Source organism: Panthera leo, chromosome C1 (assembly GCF_018350215.1).
Source record: "Panthera leo isolate Ple1 chromosome C1, P.leo_Ple1_pat1.1, whole genome shotgun sequence".
Classification (NCBI taxonomy): domain Eukaryota; kingdom Metazoa; phylum Chordata; class Mammalia; order Carnivora; family Felidae; genus Panthera; species Panthera leo.
In genome coordinates this window covers 207553341-207580855 of record NC_056686.1, presented here as the reverse complement: position 1 = coordinate 207580855, position 27515 = coordinate 207553341, and the positions used below count along the sequence as shown (strand labels likewise).

Sequence of the window (27515 nt, the reverse complement as noted above, 5' to 3'; positions counted from 1 at the left end):
AGTATCTGCTACCATTATCACAGAAGCATCCTCAAGGAAAAGGTTGGGCACCACACACTTTTCCCAGGTCCCCACCGCTCGCTTCTTTGATGCATCCCGCTGTGGCCATAGTTCTTGAAATCCGGTCTTGAAACGGTTCCTAAGACAAACCTGTGTGACGTAGAAGCATTTTCCTAGAAGTTCACCACCTCATTCTCCATTACCGCCGTCAGCTCTGATGCCTGGGATCCTCGCTCTGTCATGACAGCTAGACCTCCTCATTGCCCTCATAATGCCTTCTTTCCCTGTCTTTCCAGGGAAGACCTCTATTCTGTCATATTACTGTCCTACATCAACTAGATCCTGTGATTAGGTGCCCTTTCTGGGAAGCACACCCTCGTTCTGGGTCGAGGCTCCATCGGAGGGCCCCCTCTGCTCTGGCTAGCCCTCCCCCTTGGGTGGCCTGGAACCATCTCAGCAGACCTCTGGGGTAGGGACCTCTACGGGCCTGAGTTCTCCTGCCTCCCTGACCAACAGCACCAGCTCCTGCCTGAAGTAGCTCTTACTGGTGGTTCTCAAACTGAAGTGCTGAGGAATTCTGATAAAGAGAATGGCAAAGGCCTGGCATGACTAAGATGGATGGGCTAACGAACCAGAATGGACGTTCTTCACAGATCACCTGCCACATACCCCACTATGAAACTCCCAAGGTCTCTGGGAGAATCCAGACAGAGCAAAAATGGATTTCCCTACTGATCCATCCAGATGACCCTGACTTGCCTTCTTTGAAACTGCCAACCAATCCATAGCTTACTCAACGAAAGGAAAACAACATTCACTCATTTTAAGCTCTCCCCTCTCTCTGCCTTCTCTTATAAAAATTATGTTTTTGACGTTGTTAGAGGAAAACAGTGTTTATAGGTTTCTCTTGCATACAAGTAAAGGGCAATGCTAATTATAGCCATATATCCTTGAGTTAGAGCAGGATTACTGGGGATTTCATTAAAAAAAATCAACATCTCAGGCCCAACCTCCAGAGTTTCTCATTGAATGAGTCTCTAATAAGGCCCAGGAATCTGTGTTCTTTTTTTAAGTTCATTTATTTATTTTGAGAGAGAGAGAGAGAGAGAGAGAGCGAGCACGTGTGTACACGTGGGGAGGGGCAGAGAGAGAAGGGAGGAAAAAAAAAATCTCAAGCAGACTCCTCGCTGTCAGCACGGAGCCCAACACGGGGCTCGATCTCATGAACCATGGTATCATGACCTGAACTGAAACTAAGAGTCGGACGCTTCATCGGCTGAGCCACCCAGGTGCCCCAGGAATCTGTGTTTTTGAAAACACTCAAGTGAATATGCCGCAAGAAGTTCTTGGACCACTCGCCTAGGCTTTCTATGTCTTTACCTACATACTTCGAACCACCCAAGTACCTTCTCTGAAGCCTTGGTAGGTCATCACCGTCTTGGCTCAAGTGCATCATTATAACTCGGGTCCTGGCTCAACTTCCCCTCTAAGTAGCTGGAAGGAGACTTGCTGAGGCAGAAAATAGTCTGAGGCCACAGCACGGAACTCGGAGCAGAGGGAGGGGTGCAACCAACAAACAGCAGGAGAGGGACCTGACCAGGGTCGTGTCTTTATTTAAGATGTTTAATGAAAACTATAGGCTTTGGTCTCTCCAGTCCTTCTGGAATAGTCTGAGATAATCTTCAGGTGTTCTGAGTGTAGCTTGAGTCCCAAAAGGCTTTGAAGAATCCAAGAATTCTACAAGTTCCAGATCCAGCCCCCAACTCTGGTCAGGAGACTCCAAGTCACCGGTCATCCAGAAGATCTGGCCAAAGTCACAGGCTGAGGGCTCACCCACTCTCACAGCGAGTGAGAGACCCAGACTCATAGATTCTCTTCTCTGCCATCCCCTTTGGCTTCTCAATACTTGCTTTTGCCCTAGCCGCTCTTTTCAGCCCCTGCTTTCACAGGAATGAAAAGGAGGAGATATAAAGTCCTGAATTATTTTGCACTCTGAATTTTACAGAAGAAAAGTATTGTTAACACACCAAACCAAATGTGTAGGTTCTCCTAAAATAACTAACTTTCATTTCAGGTTTCCTAGGACAGCCTAGTCCTTGGGAAGTCGATATTCTTACCAGCTCAGATGGGAATCCAAGAACTTGTCATTCAAGACAGTGAACTGGTTAAAGTGGCCTTTGAAAGTAAAGGTCACAGAGCCTCTACACTGAAGGTCACACACTTACATTGGACGAGAGGCTTCTAAGACAAAGTTGTGTATCTGTTCTTTGGCCTACAACTGATTAATGGTGTGATAGGACAATGAAGGAAAGAGTTGAAGGATAATAGAAGAGGTGGAGGGAGGGAAAGAGAGCCTATCTACATCAATAAAACTAGCCGAAAGAAAGGTAGGAAGCCAGAAGACCACAAGAAACAGACATAAGAATTGAAATAACTTGAAATGATATAGCAGTAAAGGGTTAGTCAGAGCTACAAACTCAAATAGCCCCTGAAGACATCCCAGTAATTATTAAGCTATCAACACTGTGCCACCGTTATTACAAATGGCTGGGGACAATGATAGTCACCACTGCGTGAGGTGTCTCCTGTTCAGGTCACCTTGCTAGACACTTTAAGTGCATTATCACACAGTTAAGCATACAATGATGATCACAACAATGACCCTGAATCATAAAGATGGCCACATTATGTTAGTATACCCTCCCTTTTAACTGAAAAGCGGTATAATATATAAATACAGAAATATATTTAAAATTTTAATTACTTTTATTTTTTACATGTATTTATTTTTGAGAGACAGAGACAGAGCACAAGAGGGTCAGAGAGAGAGGGAGACACAGAATCCAAAGCAGGCTCCAGGCTCCGAGCTGTCAGCACAGAGCCTGACGCGGGGCTTGAACTCACAAACTGTGAGATCATGACCTGGGCCAAAGTCGGATGCTTAACCAACTGAGCCACCCAGGGGCCTCCAGAAATATATTTTAAAAGGTTGCCTTCCAAAATCATTCTTTGTTTAATTCAAAATTCTTTTTAAAATTAAATTAGTAAGAGTAAGTTGGAAACGTTGCTTCACTAGCAATGCCCAATATTTTAGCATTACTGTACCTCAGACAACTTACAAAAGGATAAAGGTGTGTGTGTGTGTGTGTGTGTGTGTGTGTGTGTGTGTGTTAAGAAAGTGAATGGAAAGGCAAAGGTTGCATTAGATTCCTAGGTTTATTTCATCAAACCCATAAGATCCATTTATATTTACAATTGTAAAAATATAACATAGCATGTAAAAGTCTTAAATGGGAATGTTTTCAAGAGGCTGAAAGATGAGATGTAACAGTACAAAATTGTACATCTCCGTTAATGTGGCATATTGTTGTGGATAATGAAACTCTTCACCAACGCCGACTCAACATCTTGGGTTTCTTTTGATTTTCTAATATTGATACCGGATGAGTGGGCCTACATCTTTGTTTTTCTTTGCTCTATCTTTAGGCCCACCATGTCTCTGTGTCCTTCCATGGTCTCTATGTGGGCCTTTCCATGTGCTTCATATATTGGTGTCCATATTGGCTTATATGTCCAGCTCATCCTGTGTTTGCATTCCTTTTGTATCTTTCTTGGTGCCTTAGTCTCTGAATTAGTCACTTTGCTTTTTTATGTTTCTAATTTTTCCTTAAATTTTCTATTAACATCTCTCCACTTATACCTTTCCTATCTCATGCTCTCCCTCGGGGGTATTATAGAATTTAATTATGTTCTTCATTGTGACTTGAATGTTTTTATAGGAACATATATTCATGCATTTATATTAAACATAGGCAAAATCTTTCTTTTAAAAATATTTATTGTTTTTTTTAAATGTTTATTTATTTATTTTGGGGAGAGAGAGGGCCGGGGAGGGGCTGAGACAGATTCCCAAGCAGGCTCCCAGTTCTCGGGGCACAGCTCAACGCAGGGTTTGATCCCACCAACCATGAGATTATGACCTGAGCCGAAATCTAGGGTCAGATGCTTAACTGACTGAGCCATCCAGGCACCACCTCCCCCAAGAAAATATTTTTATTTGAAGAGAAAAATATTCTAAATACTATCATGGTGAATACTCCAAATTCACTGTCAACATATCTGTACTTCGCCTACTTCTCATAAAGACAAAAATTTACAGCAATAAAATACAAATGAATCACCTCTTACGTGCCTCATAGATTCCATCTCTCCGCGCAAAATTAAGAAATAGTAATCATAACCAATTGAGATAAAATTTATTATCATGAGAGAGACTATTAAGTGTCCTCACCTAGAACAAAGCAACATTACAATGTCCCATCAACCAGGGGAAAAAACTTCCTAGAACAATTAATACAAAGGCCTTATTTAGAAAATCATGCAGTGAAATGGAATTTCTTTCTTTCCTATTGCTCAATCCGTATCAACAGCTGTAAAGCTTTTAAGATATGAAAGTAATGTAAGGTGTATCATTACAGATTATTTAAAAAATTTTTTCAATGTTTTATTTTTATTTTTGAGAGAGAGAGAGAGAGAGAGAGAAATGCAGAATCCAAAGCAGGCTCCAGGCTCTGAGCTGTCAGCGCAGAGCCTTACACGGGGCTTGAACCCATGCACCGCGAGATCATGACCTTCACAGAAGTCAGAGGCTCAACTGACTGAGCCACCCAGGCAGCCCACGTTATAGATTATTAAGATAAGATTTGAAGGCACATATTTTATGTAACATAGACTTTTCAAGTTAAAACAGAAATATTAAATTTTCTGTGAATTGAATATTATTAAATTATCATAATCGGCACTTCCGGGAAAGCCAGAGGGTATGGAGGATAGAAATACCAGCCTTAATTATGTTCTTTAAATGTAAAAAACAAAAAATACTTGAGATTTAGGAGTCATGAATGTCTACTACCTCATACCATTTATTCTGTTCCTATGGTATCAGTAGGTGTCTATAAATCCTACCTGACAAGACTAAAGGGGAGCGTTGCCTCACTGAATATACTAACAACAGTGATTATAGGTTAATTCTCAAATATCAACAACTTTGGATCTACTTTTCGAATTACAGAAAGATCCTGAGAGCCACAATGCTTTTTTTAGCCTCTGATAGTGTCTATTTTCTTCTGGAGTCCAACGTAAATAATATGAAATTATTCTTTGCACTGTCTGCATTTTTCTTCCCGTCCCTTCACATAAAGTTAAGATATCGAAGTTAACGTAGCACAAGACATGCCCTTTCTCGGAAGGGTTGATACACGGTTAATAGCACACGAAAGGAAGAAATTCAATCTTCAGATCCCTAAAAGCTATAAAGAGCCTGGATCACTTTTCCATGTATAAGCTTTGTTTCACAAGTACACAAAGCTCGTTTTGGACTCGAATGGAGAAGTCTGTGACATATAGCACATAGCCGAATTCTAACAGATGGATTTTTCTTGAAATAACTTCATTAGTTAATCATTTCTTTTACATATACTTTTTCTAGCTAATTGGTATAGCTGCCAGCTGGAGCTGTTAAGGATCCTCCAAAGAAACTGGTAGGTAGGGAGAAAATCCAATCATTTCACCAATTCTAGAATGAAACGTCCATTAATTTCACACTAACCATCACATATTTTGAAAGTAAAATCTTTTTCGTTCATTTTTTTCCTCCAGCTTATTCCAAAAATCTTAACCGATCTGTGCTTAAACCAAATCAATCATCTAGAAGAAACTTTAAACTTTGATAAATTATTTAGGTCAGGGTTTACCAAACTTGCCTCTCCTGACATGGTGGCTCAGATCATCTTTTTGTGTCAGCTTTTAAGCAGCATCTCTGCCTCTATCTTGATATCAGTGGTGTCCCTAGTTGTGACAACTGAAAATGTCTCCAGGCATTTCTGAAAGTCCTTGGGGCCCAAATTGTTTTTTACTGAGAACCATTATTTTATTTTATTTTATGTTTTTTATGTTTTGTTTTATTTGAGAGAGAGAACGTGAGTGGGGGAGAGGGGAAGAAGGATAAAATCTTAAGCAGGCTCCACACGCACTCACACTGATCCTGATGCAGGGTTAGATTCCACGACCCTGGGATCATGACCTGAGCTGAAATCGAGAGTCGGATGCTCAACCAACTGAGCCACCTAGGTGCCTCAAGAACCCCTGTTTTAGAAATAAATTGCTCCTTATTTTTAATTCAGTTTAACACTAATTTTAGGGGCGTCAAGGTGGCTCAGTCAGGTTAAGTGTCTGACTTTATTTTAGCTCAGGTCATGAAATTGAGATTTGTGAGTTTGAACCCCATGTTAGGCTCTGCACTGACAATGTAGAGCCTACTTGGGATTCTCTCTCTCTCTCTCTCTCTCTCTCTCTCTCTCTCGGTAAACATACATAAATCTCTCTGGGTAAACAAGCAGAAAAGGCAGGGTAAGTGGCTTCTAACTACCAATACATATCAATTATTCTAAGAAATGCCGTCATCATCTCCATCGTCAGAAGTATTGATTTTTTGTTTTTCCTTTAAGGAAGGAACTCAGTGTGACTGTGGGAGAGGATATATAAAATCCTGCATTGGGATGATCTGAGATGAAAATGATTAATTACCAGTTTAGGTACCTAAGGCATTTTTTAAGCCAGGGAAAGCAGTGTAATTTCATGAAACGGACACTGAGAAAACTGGGATTTGTTTGGACTTTACTGTAAACTTATGAAGTGATTTGGGGCTCACAAAAGGATTAGTCATTCATATGGAGACATTTCCCCATCTTCGGAGTTCAGTGGCCACCCATTCACCACTTAGTGGTCTTTCTGTAATTTATATATCAGCGTCTCTAGGAAGAGTAACATAGGCTTAAGATTCTAATTACCAGAGTTGTTAAAAGGGAAGCACTGAGCCTTTTCCAGTTTAGGGTGAATGTAAGAATATCACAACATGAAGTGTGCAAGGAGAATCGTTCATTGCATTAAGAGAAATACTAAGTTCCATTCTAATTTCTATGCTTCCAGCAAAAGCATGGGACTAGCATTTGCTCAAGTGGGTTTTTTAATGTAAACAGAAAGATACATGTTAACATTTATCAATATGTTTGAATGTCTACCTTTTTCTCAAAAAATCAACACATTTACCCCAAAATTCCATAGTGACCTGTTTACTTTGTTCGACTTTCCCAGAGCCACTGTGACCGTTTAGAATTTACACTTTGTCCCGCAAAAAGTCATTCTTCTTTTTCATAACATCTCTTTCTTAGGCCCGCTGTCCCTTGGAGTGCTTCCAGAACGCCCTGTGTCCTTCAGCACGGCAGAAGTTAAATAACCCACTTTGAAATTTCTCTCTCTCTCTCTCTCTTTTTTTTTTCATAATGTTTTTGTGGGTTTTTTTTTGTTTTTTTGTTTTTTTGTTTTTTTTTTTGAGAGCAGCAGAGACAGGGTGCAAAGCAGGGGAGGGGCAGGGAGAAAAGGAGACACAATCTGAAGCGGGCACCGGGCTCTGAGCTTGAGGAGGAGCCCCAGGAGGGGCTGAACTCCACATGAACCCTGAGGTCACGACCTGAGCCAGAGTCAGCCGTGGGAACCGACTGGGCCACCCAGGCGCGCCCCCCACTTTGGAATTTCAACTGGAAGGACCCAAGGCCCTGCCCTCGGGGCTTCACCTGCACCCCCGGGGCTTCGCCTTACTTCTAAGGGAACGTGGACTCTGCACACTTACTCTCTGCGGGGTCCTTCGACCTGCGGCCGCTCGACGACGACTTGCGCAGCAGGCTCCGCCCGGAGGTGAAGAGGCTGGTCAGTTCTTCCAAGGGGCTCGTGGGGGTCCTGGAGCGGGAGGCGCCCGGCGCGGGGCCGTAGGTGTTCACCGCCGCGTTGACCATCTTGGCCCCGTCCTGCGACATGGGCCTGGCGCTCGGATGCGGCCCCGCCGGGGAGCCCCTGGACAGGCTGCCCGGGTGCACCGCGTCGTAGGGCGGCGGCCGCTTGAGGCTGAGCGGGGTCAGGGACCGCCCCATGCTGACCGGCGACGGCGAGGCCGAGTGGCTCTTCGGGTAGCCGTGCGGGGACTGCGTCCGGTACAGCGTGGACGGCGGGGGCGGGGACGAGGACAGCGCGGTGGCCGCGGAGGCCGCGGGGCCCGGGCCCAGGGCCGCCGCCTGCTCTTTGTCCAGCTTGGGATGGCCGGAGGCGTGGGAGGGCAGTGCGGACGGCGACGCGCCCGGCTGCTGCTTCATGTAAGACACGTTTTCCAGCACGGGCAGCTTGGTGACCTCTAGCGGGGTGAGCGGAGACTCGTCGGAATTGGGGGAGCACTGCACGGGCGCGGGGGGGAACACCAGCAGCGGGGGTCTGTGGGAGAGCAGGTTGGGGAAGGGCGGGGGGATGTCACAGAGCAAACCCTTTGGAGTACATGGCACGGAGGACTTGGCGAAGTCCGAGTCAGGCACCGTGGGAGTAGCACACTGCGAAGAGCAACTGTGATGGTCAAGGTCACATTTGGAATCTTGGCCCAAGTCGTCGAAGATGGGGTATTTCATCTCCTCGTAGACGGCCTCGCTCTGGTCGTCGTCCTCCTTCCTGAAGTCTCTGAGGATGTTGCCCACCATCTCGATGTACACGGGCTCCTCCTCCTCGGGGTCGCCCGCAGGGCTGCTGACATGGGACAGGGAGGGGTCGCGCGGGAGCGACGTCCTCCGCGGCCCGTGCTTCTTGATGTACGTTTCATCGAAAGAGGTGCTCAGCTGAGTGTTCGGGTTGCGTTTGGGTTTGGGAGGAGGGATCTTCTTGGAATATTCATCACTGTGGGGTCTCGGTTTGGTGGACACTGCAAAAGAGAAAATTAAAAAAAAAAAAAAAAGGTAAAATAGATTAGTACAATAGGAAAGCCTTCGAAAATGACTTGTACTCGGGTTGGCTGCTAGGAACTTTATTTTTTAAGTTTTTATTTATTTTTGAGACAGAGAGAGACAGAGCATGAACGGGGGAGGGGCAGAGAGAGAGGGAGACACAGAATCCGAAGCAGGCTCCAGGCTCTGAGCTGTCAACACAGAGCCAGACATGGGGCTCGAACTCAAAAGCTGTGAGATCATGACCTGAGCTGAAGTCAGATGCTTAACCGACTGAGCCATCCAGGCGCCCCCCCACTTTTTTTTTTAATTAATGTTTATTTGTATTTGAGACAGACAGTGTGGGAGCTGGGGACAGGGAGAGAGAGAGAGAGAGAGGGAGACACAGAATCCAAAGCAGGCTCCAGGCTCTCAGCTGTCAGCAGAGCCCCTTGTGGGGCTCAAACTCAAGGACCTCGAGATTATGACCTGAGCCTAAATCATAAGCATAACTGACTAAGCCACCCAGGCGTCCCTACTGCTATGAATTTTTGATCAGCGTGGGAGGTGGTAATCTCCTTCATTTCTAGTTTGAGGCTTAGACTAAAACTCAAAAAAAGTCAAGCACTTTCCATACGTAGGAAAACCTGATAAAACAGTACTAATATTTGTCTTCAAACTAATATTAATAATCCGACACTGACAAATGCATTAACCAGGGCAATTCGTCCCTCTGCCTTAGAATTTCTAAAGAGAAACCTTCCGATGAAACATGTTCCATAAAAACGATCATAAACTTCATAAAGATTAACCTCCAAGAATAAGTGAGAAACTCAGGAGGACAAAATCAAGTTTCTTTGAGCACAAATGGTCACAAAAATACCATGGGATTTGAGCCCTTTTAATGTTGTGGCTATTGCACATGATCGCATCTCGCTTTCATTTAGGATACAAATGTCCTAGCCTGCTAGACTTAATCTCTGCCTTGGTTCAGATAAATAACTTCTATACAGATGGGTCTGATATTTCAAGGGAAATTGATGTGAAAATCTTATGAGGCTAGACAAGTTAATCTCTGAATCTCCAGGTATTGTTGATTAGGGTGTATTTGTCTGTTTTTGTTCATGAGATCTCTTTTGATATCCCAAATGCTATCTTGGAATGAATTTATTAGGTATGTTGCACTGAGACATCAGAACCCCCTCGAGCGCCTTACAAGGAAATAAACCAGAGAATGCTGTGTAAGCTTCAAGAATAACTTTTGGAAACTCACAACAGATATACGTACTAGTGCATTCAACAGCCTACTGCGGGCACCCCTTGTAGTGAAACGTAAACTCTGACACTATACAGTGGGGTGGAACAGGCTGGCAACTTGTCTGTGACTGAAATCAATTATTTAGCATGCAGGGAAGGTACTGGCATCTTGTTATTATCTCATTAGCTCATTGTGTTGATATATGATTACAATGATTATCATTATTATGCGGTGTGGTGGAATGCAGTTACTTGCGGTAAATAGTAGCATATAATGTAAGGTGACAGTATAGCTTATAGGTGTAAAACGATTGAGAAAATAACAGGCTTCCCGACAATTTGCAGCCTTAAGGGCGGGGGCGGGGGGTCTCAAGGCACAAATCAGGAAACACCTGAGATCATTTTGCTTTTTTCCATTAGCATACTATGACACAGGAGTTTTTCTAAAGCTTACTAAAGGAGAAGCGAGCGCTTAAAGATTAGTTAGCAGGCTGCTCTGCACATCAAACATGGCTTCAGAGGGAGGAAGCTCATCAAACATTCTAGAAGTGGTTATGTCTGTCACTTTTCTGGGTCATTCTTTCAAATATTCTACTCATCTGTGCCCCTAATGAGTGAGTTTTTACTCACTACAATCAAACACCTCTTTGAAGGGAAGTTTCTTAATGTATCTGGGCTTCTCCTTTAACTCATATCGGGAAAAACTAGATGCTGATTTCCAGGGGGTTATAGCAATAGAGTCTGTGAATGCCAAAAGGGAAAAGCCGAGAGACACAATTGGGTGAAAAATACCTAGAGAATTCTTTAGGAGGGACTCAAAGTGGACCAGTAGCTCCTCTCTGTATCTCTCACTGGTCTTAAAGTTTACTGGTTTTAAAGACTACTGTGTATGTTAATTTTCATGAATTAAAAAACCCATCAGATGATATATAAAAATGTGAGCCCGATGCATAAAGTAAAATTATACATAATTGAATAAAGTTGACTTAGTACTTGAGGGCCAGGGAGTTAATACGCAGAGAAACAAAAGCCTATCCAGACTATTCTTCTGAAGCTTGTTTCCTGCCTTCTTCCACCTCAGAGTCTTATTTAGGCTAAGTAACTCACACTCTGGGAAAATATTTGCCACTGATTATTGGGTTCTAGAGATTGAATGGGTTGGGCTAAAGGGGAAACCTTAGAGGAGAGAAGTCTGATTGGCGAGGTGCTCTGTGAATGGAGGGTAAACCTAAAGCTAGGAATTAATGTGTCCATGAGATGATAATTCATTATATGGGAGTGGTCACATGTAGAATAAGATTAGCCTTTTTATACCTTCTAAATTATAATCTGCTTTTGTTTTCTTTAACCTTTCATAAAGTCTGATATCCCCGCCTAGACTTGGGTAGTTGTATGGAAAGAAATAACAGGACAGGCAGAATTCAAGCATCTGAGCCCAAGACTAGGAAGCAGACTACACTAAGGGAAGACTATAACCCAGGATTCCCAGGCAGGGAGGGGTCAGTGGTAGGGTTGGTAATGACTTGATACTTAGGGAGGCAGTAGCCTCACGAACAACCTTAGAACCAACGTCCTTCTTTCCACATAGATTAGAAGATGGCCTTTGGAATGGGCACGACCAATGCTTGGGTTATACTCAAAATGTGAGATGACACTCATTCTGCGTGCCAAAAGGAAGAGAAAAAAAAAATAAGTAAAAATACTTCATATCTATGAAATGATTGAAGAAAGAAAAGGTTTTGTTTGAGAACACAGCATAGAATTAAAGTAGAGCAACTATTCATTAGGAAGGAATATAGGCAATCCATTTGTACTGTGAGACCACTTCGGTGCCAAACTAAACACAGATATTGTCTTACCAGGGGAATAAAATCTAATATGTGACTCTTACGGTGACTCTTAGATAATCAAAATTCACTTTTACTATGGACTGAATTGCATCCCTCCCACAGTAACGTGTTGAGGCACTAACCCCCAATCTAATGGTATTTTGAGATGGTGCCTTTGGGAGATAATTGGGTTTGGATGAGATCATGAGGATTGGGCCCTCATGGCCGGGGGAGGGGGGGTGGGGTGGGGCGGGGGGGAGGGGTCCACCATGTGAGTATGTAGTGAGAAGGCAGCCATCTACAAGTCAGGAAGAGTTTTCACCAGAAACCAACTAGCTATCCTAGCACGTTGATCTTGGACCTCTGGCCTCAAGAAACGAGAGGAAATAAATGTCTATTGTTTAAGCTATTGTTTAAGCTGGTCTATGGTATTTTGTTATGGAAACCCAAAATGACTTAGACAATAGTGTATTCATTAGGCATAAAGACCCTGTACAGTTGAATGTTAAGCACTCACTTTAATTCCATCTTCTGGCACTAAAATACTTGAAATAGCTTTGTTATTTTCAAAATTAATACAACTCTCTCCCAGCCTTTTTAAAAGTACGTTTCACCTGCCTCTGCCCTGTATCCTCTTAACCCCTGGAGTCATGTCACAAAGAGCAATTACACCTAAATACAGAAATATTCCTCCCAGCTATCCATCCTGGTACCCACAGCCTGTAATTCTGGTTGCTTTTCTCAGTCTGACTCGCCGATCTCTAATTTTTGCCAGGGCACGTGCTTCTGATCCCAACCCATTTTCTGGATGCTTTTTGGTTGTTGTGGTTTGCTTCGGCACATTCTGTCCTGTTCCACATTGTTCTACTGCCCACCAGCTCAAGTAATTCCCCAGCTGGCCTTGCCCAAGGAATACTTCATTATCTGGGCAACCTTATGCCTCTGCGTTACCCTGTGTGATAAAAAGAGCCTAATGCAGGCAGATTCATATAATGCAAGCACATTGTGTTTCCTGGTCCTCTTTCTTTGTATTGATCCAAATTTGAAATGAGCGTATTGAGGTTTATTTAGATAATAAAGTGTTAAGTAAATTTCAGATGACAGGGATGAATAAACAGATTCACTCCTTTGATAGCTGGAGACTTTTTTTTTTTTTTCCCCAAGCAGTAGTTGCTTCCCATTCCATATCCCCCTTGCAATTGAGTAAATAATTCATGGAGAAATAAAAATTTGTTTTAACTGTCATATACGCTTTTTTTAAAGTTTGCCCATATAAGGCAAAGTCTGAAATTTTAAACAACATTGTCACATAATTTATTCTACCTTAACCTCACTCTAGGCCATTAAAAATTAAAGAAAAAAAAATCGTGTTTAAAAAGTCATTTCCTTAGAGAATACTTCAAAACAGTCTTGATCTAGATACATAGATGCTGAAACACTGCTAATAAAAGACAATGAAAATTGCTTGCAAATTTCCACATTAAACCAAATTCAACCATAATAAAAAAGGTGAGTTTTATTGCTATTGAATGAATTTTAAATTATTTCTAATAAACCCAAAGATAGAGGCAATAATTCCTGTTCAGCTCCAGAACACAAATTTTAATGCTTAAAATAGTATAATGACAGTAGCATTGAATAAGCAGAAAGTGACATTTTTGAAATGAAATATCGGAGCACAAAGGTTATGCACGGCTTTCAGTCATGCCCAGATGATCCGTCTTTCACAGTTAATTTTGGAAATTCACCGTGTCCTTTGTCAACCTATCCTTCTGAAATAATTTTCCCTTATTAAAAAAATATAATGTAAAACCATGCTTTAGTATCTGTGGATGTTCCTGTCCCAAGAAGACACAACACAGGTCATGTCAGTATTTCCCCGACTGGCCACAGAATCTCAGAATTTGAAGGGGGCTCTTAGAAATTATGCAGCCCAAGGGCTGTACATTACTGAAGAAGAGACAAAAATTCCTTACCAACGACTTAAAAAAAACGAAATCTCATCATTTCAGTTCAATCTTATATACTATTTATTTATTTATTTTGAGAGAGACAGAGACAGAGAGAGCAGGGGAGGGGCAGAGAGAGAGAGAGAGAGAATTCCAAGCAGGCTCTGCACTGTTGATGCAGAGCCCGATGCAGGGCTCGAACTCAAGAACTGTGAGATCAAGACCAGAGCCGAAACCCAGAGTTGGACACTTAACCAAATGAGCCACCAAGGCACCTCAATCTCATATACATTTTCAAACAAAAGAAAACAACAGGGGTGGATAGTTCTGTAATTTGTTATTTGGTATTTGGCATAGAATATCATTTTAAAAGGTCTCCTCAGAAATAAAAATAAAAGCATAAAAAAAATAAAATAAAAGTTCTCCCCAGCCTACGCCATAATGGTAGCACCTCAACTCTGTACCTCCAGTTATAGAGATCTATTACACAGGCAATTCAATTGGGAAAAGAGAGTCCAGTGATGAGAAGTAGTGTCCACACTGTGCGATCCTGAAACTGGCTGATTCTGGAAGGTGAGAGACACATTTCCCACTTTCGGCAGAACTGTGCTCACAATAACTCTCTTTTCACAACTCACAATTCCAAGGGTTTGAGGGATATTTTTATTTCCACAGTCACAAGCTTTACAATACCATCCACCAAATTGGTCCTTTTTACTTTATTTATTTATTTATTTATTTATTTATTTATTCATTCATTCATTCATTCATTTTAAATTAAGGTGCTGTTTATAAAGGAATGAGAGTTGCAAGTGCCCTTGATCTGTTTACTGTAAGACCAGGAAAGTATGATTAATGTGCAAAAAGGATCGGAATTGGAGTCGTAGGACTTACTCTTCTGGAAAACAGAGAACTCGGATCAACGTTTGGATGGAGACAAACGATGTAAGACATGGAACTGGTCCAAAGCATGGTTTTCAAGTTGAATGGGATTTAGTGTCTTGGCTTAAGCTAGAAGACATGATTCTAATCACTTCTTTGCTTCAGTTAGGCTGCATAACTTTGGGCAAATTACTTTGAAGTGCGTTATTATATGGACTCACTTTTGTCATAGATAATAAGAGACTTTAATCAGAACCACTGTTGTTTTTTTTTTAATTACTCATCTCAACGCAGTAATTATAAAATAAAACCGGAGTTTGTCACCAATATTTTAAAAGAAATGAATTAAATCAGATTAGAAAATATGAGTACATCTCGTGATAAGAGTAGAGGTTATTGGTTGAAACAATATTTAAGTATATAGATATTTCCTAGGACTCACATATCTTTCATAAGTTATGATAAGGGATGTTTGAACAGTCCTAAAGCAGACAATCGCTGCTTGATGGCCTTCAGGGAGGGCTCCATCAACTCTCTCCTTTCTAGTAACTGTGCATACTTTTTTGTCCCTTGTGAGGTACTTTTCTCCCGTTGAATATGGCAGTTTTCACTTTCCTCCAAAGGAAGTCAGACACCATGAAGGAAGTCTAACTACTCTGAGATGACCATGCGGTGAAGAAGCCCAAGCCAGCCTAGGGGAAAAGAACTAAGAAAAACAATCAATAATGAAAATGAAATCCTGGCCATATGACCCCAGTCAAGCAGTTCTGGTGACCGTCGTGCTATCTGAACCATCTGAGGTGAGAGAGCAGACACTTTGAATCAGTGACAATTCATCCTCACTGCACCCCACTGAATTCCCAACCCACAGAATTATAAGCAAATATGATCATTACTTTTATGTCTCTAAATTTGGGGAGATATATGTATGCATATATCTGAAACTGGTACCAGAAGTATGGAGCTGCCTTAACTGAAAATCTAAAACTTATCCATTGGCCTTGGGATGGTGACAGAGGCCTGAAGGACAGTGAGGAAGCCATTGGAAGACTAAAAATTTGGTTAGAAAATTGCTATTAGAGGCCATAATAAATGAACACGGTGTTATAGGTTGGTGGAAAGTTGGCAAGACGGTTGCCTGTGGTGATGTAGAAAATATAAAGTGTACCTAATGAATGGGTGAGCCTGAGTAAGGAGAATTGTGGAAGGATGTGGAAATGTCAGCTGGCTTGTTTGGCCTTGTATGGTAGAGGGCTGTGTGAGAAAGAAAGAGACAAAGGAAGGAAGTGTTCCATTCTCAAGCAAAATGAAAGGAAATCATTGCACGCAGGACTTGCCACGAAGACTTGTCAGATCAGCAAAGGGTTTTCAAAGTGAAAAATGGCCGTCAGGGCAAAGGTCAATCCAGAGCTCTTCCAGTAAAAGGTGGTCTTGAGGTAAAAATCATATTAAGGGTGGACCCTTAATTTGGACCCCTTACTGAAATCTACAAATAAGACCCCTTACTGAAATCTCTGAAAGATTAAGGTAGAGAACTGAAATAATCTTTTAAGAATCTTACAAGTGTTGCTCCACAACGCTCTGACCACAACCCTGAGAAGACAGGTCTGTCTCAAAACAATTGGTGTTTGTCTTTTGTCTAATGGAATAGCCTATAACTTGATTCTTACGAAGACCACAAACACTGTAAAGGCACTTCGTTAACTTTTACTAAAAGGACGCTGTTCAAATTTAAATTAAAAAAAAAAAAGTCTTTGGGCCCCCAAACTTTCAGGGCAGGAAGAGAGCTGAGAAGTCTCTTGAGGGACAGGTCACTTCTTCTGGACAGGAAAAGATGACTTGGAAGACAGAATGAGGACTCAGAGAGTAAGACAAAGAGCCACAGAGAACCAAAACCAGAGAAAGCAGGGACCTAATCGTTACATATTTTCTGCCATCAGATTAGGGGCAACCGGGTGCAAGTTGTGGAACTGGACTTCAGAATCACTATGAGCCAGTGACTTCTATGTGCCCTTCCAACCTCCAGCCCCCCCTTTTTTGAACAGCATTGCAGTTTTCCTGCTCCTGAGCTGCCAGTCTCTGTCAGGTTTTGCAAGACAGATAAATTGCACTTTTAGCTTAAAGACCTTTGCATATGAGGAAATGCACTCAAAGAGCCTCATGGCACAGGGGCATGACTGAAATCATGAAATCCGAGATTTCAAGCTGCTGTTGTCATGTAAGGAAATGTTTGGGCAAGAGGGTGAGAATATTTTTCCTACTGGGAATATCGTAGCTGAAAGGCAAATTGTGGTAGACAGTCTTCATAGATAGCTACCTTCAATTCCTTCCCACTTTGTGTGCTTTCTACCTATTAATGGTTGGAGTCTGTCAAACCCTTTTCAAATCAGGGCTGGCCTTGTGACTTACCTTGACCCCTGGAATGTGGCAGAAGTGATATTCTGAATCTTCGACTTAGGAAGACTGACAGTTTTCACTTCCTCTATCTTAAAAGCCAACTCCCATGTAAGAACTCTCAGACTAACACGCTACGAAGAAAGTCAACCCGGTGATGTGAGGGGGCCACGTGGAGGGGAAGGAAGCCCAGACATGTGAGTGAAATGTTCTTGGACCTTCCAACCCATCCCAAATACCAGATGAATGCAGCCAAATGAAAGACCCCAACCAATGTTATATAGGGTAGAAGAATCACTCAAAGAAGCCAAGTCAACTCACAGAATAACAGGAAGTAATAAACTGTTGCTGTTTTTTAAGCCATAGCATTTTGGGTTGGTTTATTGCATGGCAATAGATAACTGAAAGAAATCCCAGAATTAATTTCCTGTTGGTGTAGATATCTCATAGAAAATGCTATTGTTATTTTCATAGAACTAGAGTACAGTGTGCACCCTGAGGAAACAGAAAGCATCTTTCCAGAATAGAAAAAATTAAGGAAGTAAGATTGCATTCTGAGTATTACAAAATCACCACAGGATGATTCAAAGAAGAGATATAAAAAGAGATTACAAATTTTCTGGTGAAAAAGACTGGATTGAAATCAGAATGAAGGCATTAATATATTAAAGGAAGAACAACCAGAGGGGATCTTGCCACCCACAGGGAATATAAAACCAGGAAGCTTAGAAAGGAAAACATGGCGGCACCCCACAGCAGTGCCCTGGGTATCTGGTCCTCCATTATATCTCTGTTGTGGGGTTGGACTCAGCATGCTCGTAGAACCTAAAGCCACTATATATGTGATTCTCATGAGTCTTTCTTTTCCTAGCTTCAGACTTGTCAAGAAACTTTGTAAGAATTTTGAGTTCCGAAATACTATGCATCTGTTTCTCATTAAAAACAAGTTTCATGCACTGCTATGGTCAGAATGTTTGCCCTCCTCCCCGCCCCCCCCAACCACTCCAAATTCACATGTTGGGATCTTAACACCCAGTGTTATGGTGTTAGAAAGTAGGGTCTTGGGAGAGGATGAGCTCACCAGTGTGGAGCCCTTGTGAATGGCATTAATTCTCTTATGAAAGAGACCCCACAAACCCCCCAGCCTCTTCTACCATGTGGAGACCTGGAACCCGACCAGAACATGACCATGCTGGCCCCTTGATCTTGCACTTCCAGCCTCCAAAACTGTGAAAGTGCATTTCTGTTGTTTATAAGCTACTCCATCTATGGTATTTTATACAACAGCCCAAACAGACTGCGACACATACCCATCTCTTTTGAGCTTGGTTACTATGACATCTTGGGTATTCTAGATGGTGGGGTTTCTGAGATTATAGATTGAAGGCCAGTACTGCACCAGAAAACATTCACCACAGTATCACCATTTCATGGGAATCTGTCCAGGAAGGCAGCCAGCATTTCCAAGGAGACGCAACCCTGTGTTCACAATACTTATCCCAACCGTATAGTTGATATTTCCACCCCTGGGCGGTATCTTTTTTCCTAATCACTGTTCTCTTGCTCCAGTCCTTGGATGCCTTTTAGACACAGCCCACTTGTAAAGAACAGAAATGGTGCAGAGCTATGGGCACTTCCTTGGCTTCACAACTGCAGTCTTTCAGATTCCACCTGACATTCCATACTTTACACAAATCTAGAAAAAAAATTAAAAAAGAACTGGAGGCAATGCATCCATCAGGGAGAAGGACTGTTCTGCAGGGATCATCCCAGCTGGGGATGATTAGCAGGTTTCATAGCTGACAAAATTTCTTGTGTGACCAAACAGTAGTCAGGTTCCTGAACCTTTCTCTAGGCTTACCTGTGCACTTCCTTATAAAATCCAATTTTACATAACCCTGCTAAAATCATTTTAATCCCAACCCCCCCACCCTCAATATCTGATCATCTTCGATATCTGATTGGGTTCTTCATTCTCTGCCACCCCCCAGGGAATATCTGATCACCCCAGCCTGTCTTCAGCAAAAATCTTATTAAGTCCATTCAACCAGAAACCCCTTTACCCCTGATGTCTTTTGTTATAATTTTCCATCCACCAAACCCTACCTTGCTCTTTGGCTATAAACTCCCACTTGCCCATGCTGTGTTTGGATGGAAAGGAACTTCTGTATGAGGTCTCTTTTCCCCTCTCATTATAGGCCTAAATAAAATTTATATTTGCCACTTTAACTACTGTTCAGCTCTGGTTTTTGTTTGACATCCACAAACTATACATGTCTGGCTTCCTGTGGCATTCAGATCTCAGCATGAAGTCATGTCTTCAGAGAAATCTTCATGACCACTCAATCAGCACACATCACATTAGATATTTCTCTTGTTTATTTCTCAACTGGTTTATGTAAGCTTCCAAGCTTGTGTATGTATTTTCCTCTCTCGCGCTTGAGTCAATCTCCATGAGAGATGGAGGTGGGTCCCCATTTGTCATGATCTTTGTTAAATCATCTGACTGGAACATCAGACGTTCTTAGTAAATATCTCCTCACTAATCAGGGAACAGTAGACTTTTGACATTCTTAGTCAGCATTCAGGATTTCTGGTATTCTCCAGTGGCTCTAAAGAGCCATGAACAACCCTCGGTTTTGCCATTTCTTAAGCATTATTTGAATTATGAGGCAGGAAGATGATGATGCGTGTGGAGAATAATAATAGTGACAAAACAGATGAACATACGGGTGATGGAAGGAAGGATCGATTAAAGGAGGAATATTCCACCATGCCCATGTATAGAAACTGAGGCAGGTTAAATATTTTTCCCTGCCAAAAAGGAAGAACAGAAGAACATAAAAATTAGCTGAGGGATTAAGACAGTCCTTTTTCCATTGCCTTATGTTAAGGAAAGGTCAGAGGGGTAGACCAAATTCACAAGTTAGATCCTGCAATGTAAAGTAGAGACACATAAGGTCTCATGACTTTGTAAACACTATCTTAGACCATGAATTTGGAGGTTATAGCAGTCATTCCCTGAAAAAAAAAAACAAAAACTTTCTTCGTGGATTCAAAACTTAATATAGCAAGGCCATTTGAAACAGGGTCACAGATGTGGGAAATAGGAAACAAAAGTGCCTAGAAACCCCCTTACGGGTTAACCATCTTGCATGTAGCAGGATCTTTCCGTAGTAGCAAGAGAACGACTCCCACCGAGGCCACAAGTATGCTTTCACTTCGTAGCACACCAGACCTCCCATGAGAACCAAACATAATGGCCATCCTTGCTTTTTTTGGCCTTCTTCACATACTCTGCACTGTGGCCAAAGAAAACGTCCACTATTGCCCACAGTTCTCAGATGTGTATGTGTTCAGACGCCGCCCCGACACTCTCCTCTGCTCCTCTCCCACTATCTCCCTGAAACACAAATCCTCCCATCCTTCAAGCCCTAATTCAAGCGTCAATACTTCCTTTCTTTCCTCTTAGTTTTTTTTTTTTTTGATTTGTTTTTTGTTTTCTGTTTTTTGGTGTTTTTTGTCTTTGTTTTTGTTTTTGTTTTTGTTTTTGTTTTTTACTTGTGCTTCACGTATTTCTTCCTTGTTACCTCCTTCGCTTCCTACCTTGCACCTGGTTATTGGCTTCTCTCTCCTAAAGATTATGAGCTTTCCAAAGACAGAAACAACTCATCTTTTTAAAAAAAAAACTAACAAACTTAACAGAGGGACTTACCCCCCATAGGCATTTGATCAACCATTCCTATAGATACTTGTATACTGGACAATAAACTACCAATGCATAATGTTACAAAATTTTCAATTTTCTTTCTCATCCTTTCCTTCAGATTTTCTTCCTTCTTCCATCCATTTTCATTTTTTTTTTTTTTTTAGTGAAAATTGATCTCCTTAGAGTTTTGAGGACTACTTTATCTTAAAGATTTGTTTCATTTAGGAAAAGAACCTAACTAATTAAAGCTATGTGTCTACATCTCTACAGGTTTCCCCAAATAAGAACTCACTGGGTGGTTTTATCTACGCATGCCATCACCTCCACCCGGTAGTAAATCAAATAATTCATGGAGATCTGTCAAAACAGTACACGTATTTAAAACTTAGGGATAGTTGTGTTATTAAACCACTGGTTTAATAGTGGTTTTTTATCTCTTTGCCTCAATATTTTGAAGCCATCATCTTTACAAGTTCGTGGCTATCGGTTATCTCTTACAGCATCTCTACCTGCGGAGAAAAGAAGTTACTAAATAAGTTAATTTCCTGAGTCTTGAGGGGAAAAAGAAAAATGTGACAACAAAAAAGTAGCCATGGAAAATACACAGTGGTGAGCACCCCATAGAAACTCAATTAAGTTGGATTCAACCCAGGAGGATATTATGTTAGGGGAAAGTAAGTTGGGAGGAAAATCCGATTAACGATTGGAACATTCCCCCTCTCCCTCGGGCAAGTCAACTCTATAGAAGCTGAATCCCGGCAGTTCCAAAGATCCAGTCTACCGGGGCTTATCCTTTGTAAATCTGTCCTGGTTGAGATATAAAGATAGAAATGTTTGTGAGCTTTGTAAGTATCTGAGATCACAAAGGAAGCAGCATGGAATTAGAGAACCATAAAACATTTCATTCAGCTTCACTGAAGTTGTGTTGATGTATGCTGACACCTCTAATGATGAAAGATAGTAGTAGTAATGATGATGATAATAATAACAACAAGTGTAGTAATAATAGCTACCATATGTCACATGCATTATTTGTATCAGGCAATATGCTTTTGAAAGATTACTTCATTTAATCCTCCCCCAACATCCCTATATGGTGATACTATTATAAATCTCATTTTACAGACATTGAAACTTAGTTATACAGAAATTCAGTAGAAACCGACTTTGAACCCAGGTGATATGACTCAAGTTGCCATACCGTCCAAGAATAATTTGCCTTTAGAGATGATGGTGCTTATTTGTTTTACAAATATATAGGTAAATATGTTTTCAACATCACCAAAACTCATCTATGAGTCAGGGGCGCCTGAACTCCAATTCCAACTTAGTCATTGGGTAACATTGGGAGAGTTAAACTCTAGCCTCTTTAAGCCTTCTTGAGCTCAACTCTTAAATGGATATAATAATGATGCTTATTTACAGGATATTGTGAGGGTTTAAAAAGACACTATATTAGAAGTTGTTAGCATACTGCCCTAGGACGGCTTAAAACGTATAAGCAATTGGGGCGCCTGGGTGGCTCAGTCAGTTAAGAGTCTGACCCTTGATTTCAGCTCAGGTCATGCTCCCAAGGTTACGAGATTGAGCCCCGCTTCAGGCTCAGTGGACATGGAGGCTGCTTACGATTCTCTCTCTCTCTCTCTCTCTCTCTCTCTCTCTCTCTGTCTGTCTTTCCCTCGGCCCCCCTCCACCATTTATGCTCGCTCGCTCTCTCTCTCTGTCTCAAAAAAAACGTATAAGCAGTATCCCTATCAATTATTATCAGCATTCATTAAAAAATCAGAGTCTCTGACTACATTGGAAGATATGTAATGAGAGCATATGCTTTCACACATACTTCCCACTTATTTAGCATGGAGCTATAAAAATTAATGGTGCCAATGCCAGAGAGCCTACCAGTTCTGGGAAATTGTAAAATGAATGATTGCCTAAATAAATATAGATTTTATGTTCACTGAACTATGAGATCAATATTTCAGTTTCCTTCTGTATTAGGTTTATAGCCTATGTATATCCACTAATAGAAGTGAATTTATTTTGAAAGCTGTAATCTTTCCTTTAAAATTATGTGGGCATTGGAATTTGGGGGACAATGGCCATTTCAGTGTTGGCCTTTTTAGTTTCTTAGAAGCTTAAGCTGAAAAAAAAAAAAAAGAAAGTTCACTTTCGGTAAGTTTTAATTTAATAATGCAATTAAAATCAAAACAAAAGGAAAAATGAAGAATGTAAATCACAGCATATGCCTGGCAAAGCCAAAACTTCAGCAGATTAACACCTCTTATTGAAACACTCTTTTTTTTCTGAACCATAGATATGCCCCTTAGGTTTTGCAAAATGACATTTGGGGGTTGTTTTCCATGCTTCTCAAATTTAGGAAAAGTGTGACTAGATTCTAAAAAAAAGAGAAGGAGAATATTTCCAAAAATTGAGGTGGCTCATCTCAAGGACATCCTAAAGTTTTATGCCAAATGCATGTAATAAACATGTAGCCTTTCTTATATTCATGTGATTCCATTTTGGGTTTTATGGATATCCCATTATCCCTGTGTAGCATGCCCCTTCATCTTACAGAGTGGGGTTGGAAGGGGAAAAGATTTCCTTTTTTGCGTGTGCATAGTTTTTCTTTAATGACCCCATAATTCTTCTTTCGTAGGCTTTGTATATAATTCCCATTTACCGTTCTTTAAATTAAGATGAAGACAATGGTCCCATCCATCTATCCCAGAGTGATTTGACTCAAGCCAGAAGCTCACTGACCAAAGAAGCAGACAGTGGTCTTTTCTGGTTCTAAGTTCTTGGGCTCTGTTCAAACAATGCAAACACCAGCAGTGCCATACGATGGGAGAGCAGAAGCCTTCACTGTCGAGCCTGGGGCATCCGACCAGCTGTGTTGTTTTCTTTCTCATATTATTTGGCAATTCTGTTCAATCCACAGAAAGCTCAGACATGGGGCCAATGGAGGGCCATACAAAGCAACATCCCAAGGATGCTGCAGCCCTTCCTTACCCTGGATGAAGTCACGGGGCTATTTGTGACTCTAGGCTTTCCATTATTCAAATGGAACCACAGAGGTTATTATTTGGTTTCATTTTTAGATTTAGGCTAGCTTTAGTTATAATAAAAGTCATCTGGATAACATGAATTCTGAGCCTAAAATATAAGGAAAGAGAGGGCCATTACGGTTTACCCAACCTGTATTATTTTCAGATTATTCCCTGTGATTCTTTCTGTACTTCCAAGTCATACCTCCAACATCTAACTCAAAATCAGCTTGGACTCTTAACCCAAAAGATAAACTTGAACTCATAGATGTTTGAGTCATAGTAAAAGTAATAGTAATGGGAATTTAGAGAAACCCTCTAAACCAAATCTCAAAGTATATTTTCAAACTCAAATTTGAATTTGTATGTACATAAACACCTATGTCTGTGTACACACACACACACACACACACACAGGCACATGTGTGGGTATGTGTGTGTGTGTGTGTATATATATATATATGTGTGTGTGTGTGTGTGTGTGTACAAACATGTATGTTTAACATGTTTATGTATATGTTCATTTATCTGTTTATCCATCTCTTTTCTTTTTTTTAAGTTTATTTATTTATTTTTGAGAAAGAGAGAGCAGGGGAGAGGCAGAGAGAGAGAGAGAGACAGAATCCCTAGCAGGCTCCACCTTGTCAGCATAGAGCCTGATGAGGGGCTCTAACCCATGAACCATGAGATCACCACCTGAGCCAAAATCAAGAGTTGGATGCTTAACTGACTGAGCCACCCAGGGACGCCATCTATCTTCTATATACCTAGAAATGCCCTGCTTTGTGACAATGAAAATGGTCAGTATGTTTGATCAGATCCTTTATAAATACAATTGTAATTATTATAATCACAATTAGCTCTGACCATGTCATGAGCCTACTCTCCCACTCCTACTCAAAGCCTGGCAACACCTCCTCATAATTATTAGGATAAATAAGGTGTTCCATGTCATGGCTTCCAGATCTTTCTCCACATCTTCTTACAGTGCTCCTCCTTGTGATAACTCCCAGTAGGCACAGGCTTCTCTTCCAGTGATTGAGACCAAAAAAGTGATCCTGCCATTCAAGTTTCTCCTGCCATGTGCTCCTGATACATAGAATTCCTCAAATTCTTCCTAGAATCCTTCACTCCCCTTGTCCCCTCTTACTTAACTTTTAGATCTTGGTTTAATTTTCACTCAGGGACCTCTTCTTCAGAAATTCAATCTACAAAGAATCTCCCCTGAAAACCTCTTCTTTTTTTGTACCTCCATTTCTAGGTGCATGTTTATTCATGTTACTGGTTGTTGAATATCTTTCTTCCTCCCTAGACAGGAATATCATGTTTGTCTTCATCACCTTGTAGGCCTCAGCTCCTAGACCGGTGCCTGTGTTGGAATAAAATTAGAATTTTTGCAAAGTTACGAATAAAAATGTGTGAGCTTTCATGTTGCTCGTTCATTCCAAACAGCCCTTACTAATTTCATCGGAAATATTTTGCAATGAAGACCATGTCTGAAGACCTCGTCTCAGCATTAGACGTCTTATCTGATCCATGTATAAAGAACACATCATAGTATGAGAAGCATCAAAAGCTCACCACAATTAAAATAGGAGAAAAGATGCAGCCCAAGTTTATCCATGTCGAACTGGTAGTTTAGGTAGAGACAAAATAACTACAAAAGAGCGCGGTGCTGAAAATGTACAAGTCGGGACAGCACAGGACAGGAAGTTGACAGGGGCTAGTTTTAGGGTGCTGTCCTCGGTTGTTCAGCAGGAACAAGCTATGCAGGACAAGCACAGAAGGTAACTGGGAACAGTACTGCCTCTTTCATTTCCAAGACTCTGAACGTTCTCAAGCAAATTTGCCCCTACAATGCTTTTCAAATAGCACAAAGACCCAAACAGGGGAGACAAACTGTTCTCAGCCAATAGGAATGTTGGTGTTACCTTGGAGATAAGGATCTTTTGCGATCAAACCCATGTCCTAAAAACCTGTGACAATCACCCTCCAGTGCACAGCACTTAGACCGGAGCATAAGAGCTTTCCAATGGGCTATGCCAGCAAGCTGCTTGAAACAATAACAGAAATTCCTGAGTCAGGGAGATAATTGACACATTGGACACATGTGGTAAATGCCCTTAGAATGAGCAGGAAGCCACATGCCCCGGATTTCACGAATTTTTCTGTGTATTTCTCTGTACAGATTCCAATGAGAAGAATTGTTTCCCTCATTTATGTATCATTTGTCATACACCCACACAAAGCCAGAGCAGAACCTGTTCTTTCCCCTGGTGCATTTACCATTTAAAGGGGAAACAAAACACATATAATTTCTAACTATTTACCAGCAAGTGAGACTCACAACTGACAAAACACGTAGGAAAAGCACCAGTAATCCAAATCGCTGCCCCCACTCCTTCCTGCCCTGCCCTGTCTCCTGGGTTTCTAGTGAGCTTTTCGGAAACATTGTAATCCTTTACCTACGGTCCAGCGGGGTCCTGAACTTTTCCAAACACAGGAAGCCAGACCTTCACTAAATTATTTCTGTTACATCCTTATGTTCACTGCCATGAATTTGGTGAAAGCCAGCCCCAGACACAGCTGGATTGAAGAAAACAGATGAAAAGATATGGCCCCTAGTTCCGGAACCCCATCCATGGGGGTCAGCAGATGATTTGATATTTAATTGCAAAACAACATAATGCACGCCATGATAGAATGATGTATGTGAGCTGCTGAAAGAAAACTATCATTTTATTAAAAATAAACTGATTTTTAGATTGCAGCTATCCAGGTGAATTGTTGCTGTGTTCCAGCTAATGGCCTCCACGTCCGCCGTGATAGTACTATGGAAGATAAACCCTGGCCTCTGTGCTTCCGGTGTCCTCCCCAGAGTGCTGGCTCCATGAGATCCCGGACTGTCTTCATCTCCTTCTTTACTCAGTGTCTAGCCAAGGCTCTGGGCCCTGGGGCATACCAGGAGCTTTAAGATACACGCTGAATGAATGACTGAACACAATGATTCAAAACTGGAGATGCTGTGGGGTCCTTACTGCGTCTTATAATGCCACCCGTTAACTGTTTATCTGTCTTCCCAATTTCTTTTCCTCTCCCTCTCCTCCTCGCTGAGTCTGCTCTAGCCTCCTTCTCGTTCCTGACTGCCAAGCACGGTCCAGTCTCAGGGCCTGCTTGCTTACTCTTCCCTCTGTCTGGAATGTTCTGCCACCAGGATCTGCTTGGCTCGCTCCGTCACTTCATTTCAGTTCTGCTCCAAGGGTTTTTCTCTGACATAGTCATTCCCTTGCCTCTCCTCCTCCCTACCATCCACTCTCTCCTTTACCCTCATAGCATTCATCACTAACTGCCATCACCTTGCATGTTTATTTATGTCTGCTTGCTTGTTGTTTGCCTCCCCGGACGGGAACCTTTATTCTATGATGGCCCGGACTTGCTTCCCGACACTTCTATATCCCCCCCCCGGGCCTGCAGCAGTGCCTGCCATCTAGTAATGGCTCAATAAACATTTGCTGCATTGTGAAATTCACAAGAAGCCATAAGAACAGTGTTTGGAAGGTGCTTCCTTGCGGCCTGCCTCTCTGCCATCTCAGACCTCTACAGCAAATCCATGCAGAGGCTAGAATGGAATGTGCAGATGGTTTTCAGAAAATAAA

The 27515-nt window shown here is 41.7% G+C and overlaps 1 protein-coding gene across 1 annotated transcript in view; it reads right to left on the bottom strand.

The window, feature by feature from the left end:
• Window positions 1-27515, bottom strand: part of NYAP2 (neuronal tyrosine-phosphorylated phosphoinositide-3-kinase adaptor 2) — a 252007-nt gene that overhangs the window by 94915 nt on the left and 129577 nt on the right. Inside the window, exon 3 of the mRNA XM_042950330.1 lies at window positions 7688-8794. Within this exon, the coding sequence (XP_042806264.1) occupies window positions 7688-8794 (1107 nt within the window). The remainder of the gene's footprint in view (window positions 1-7687; window positions 8795-27515) is intronic.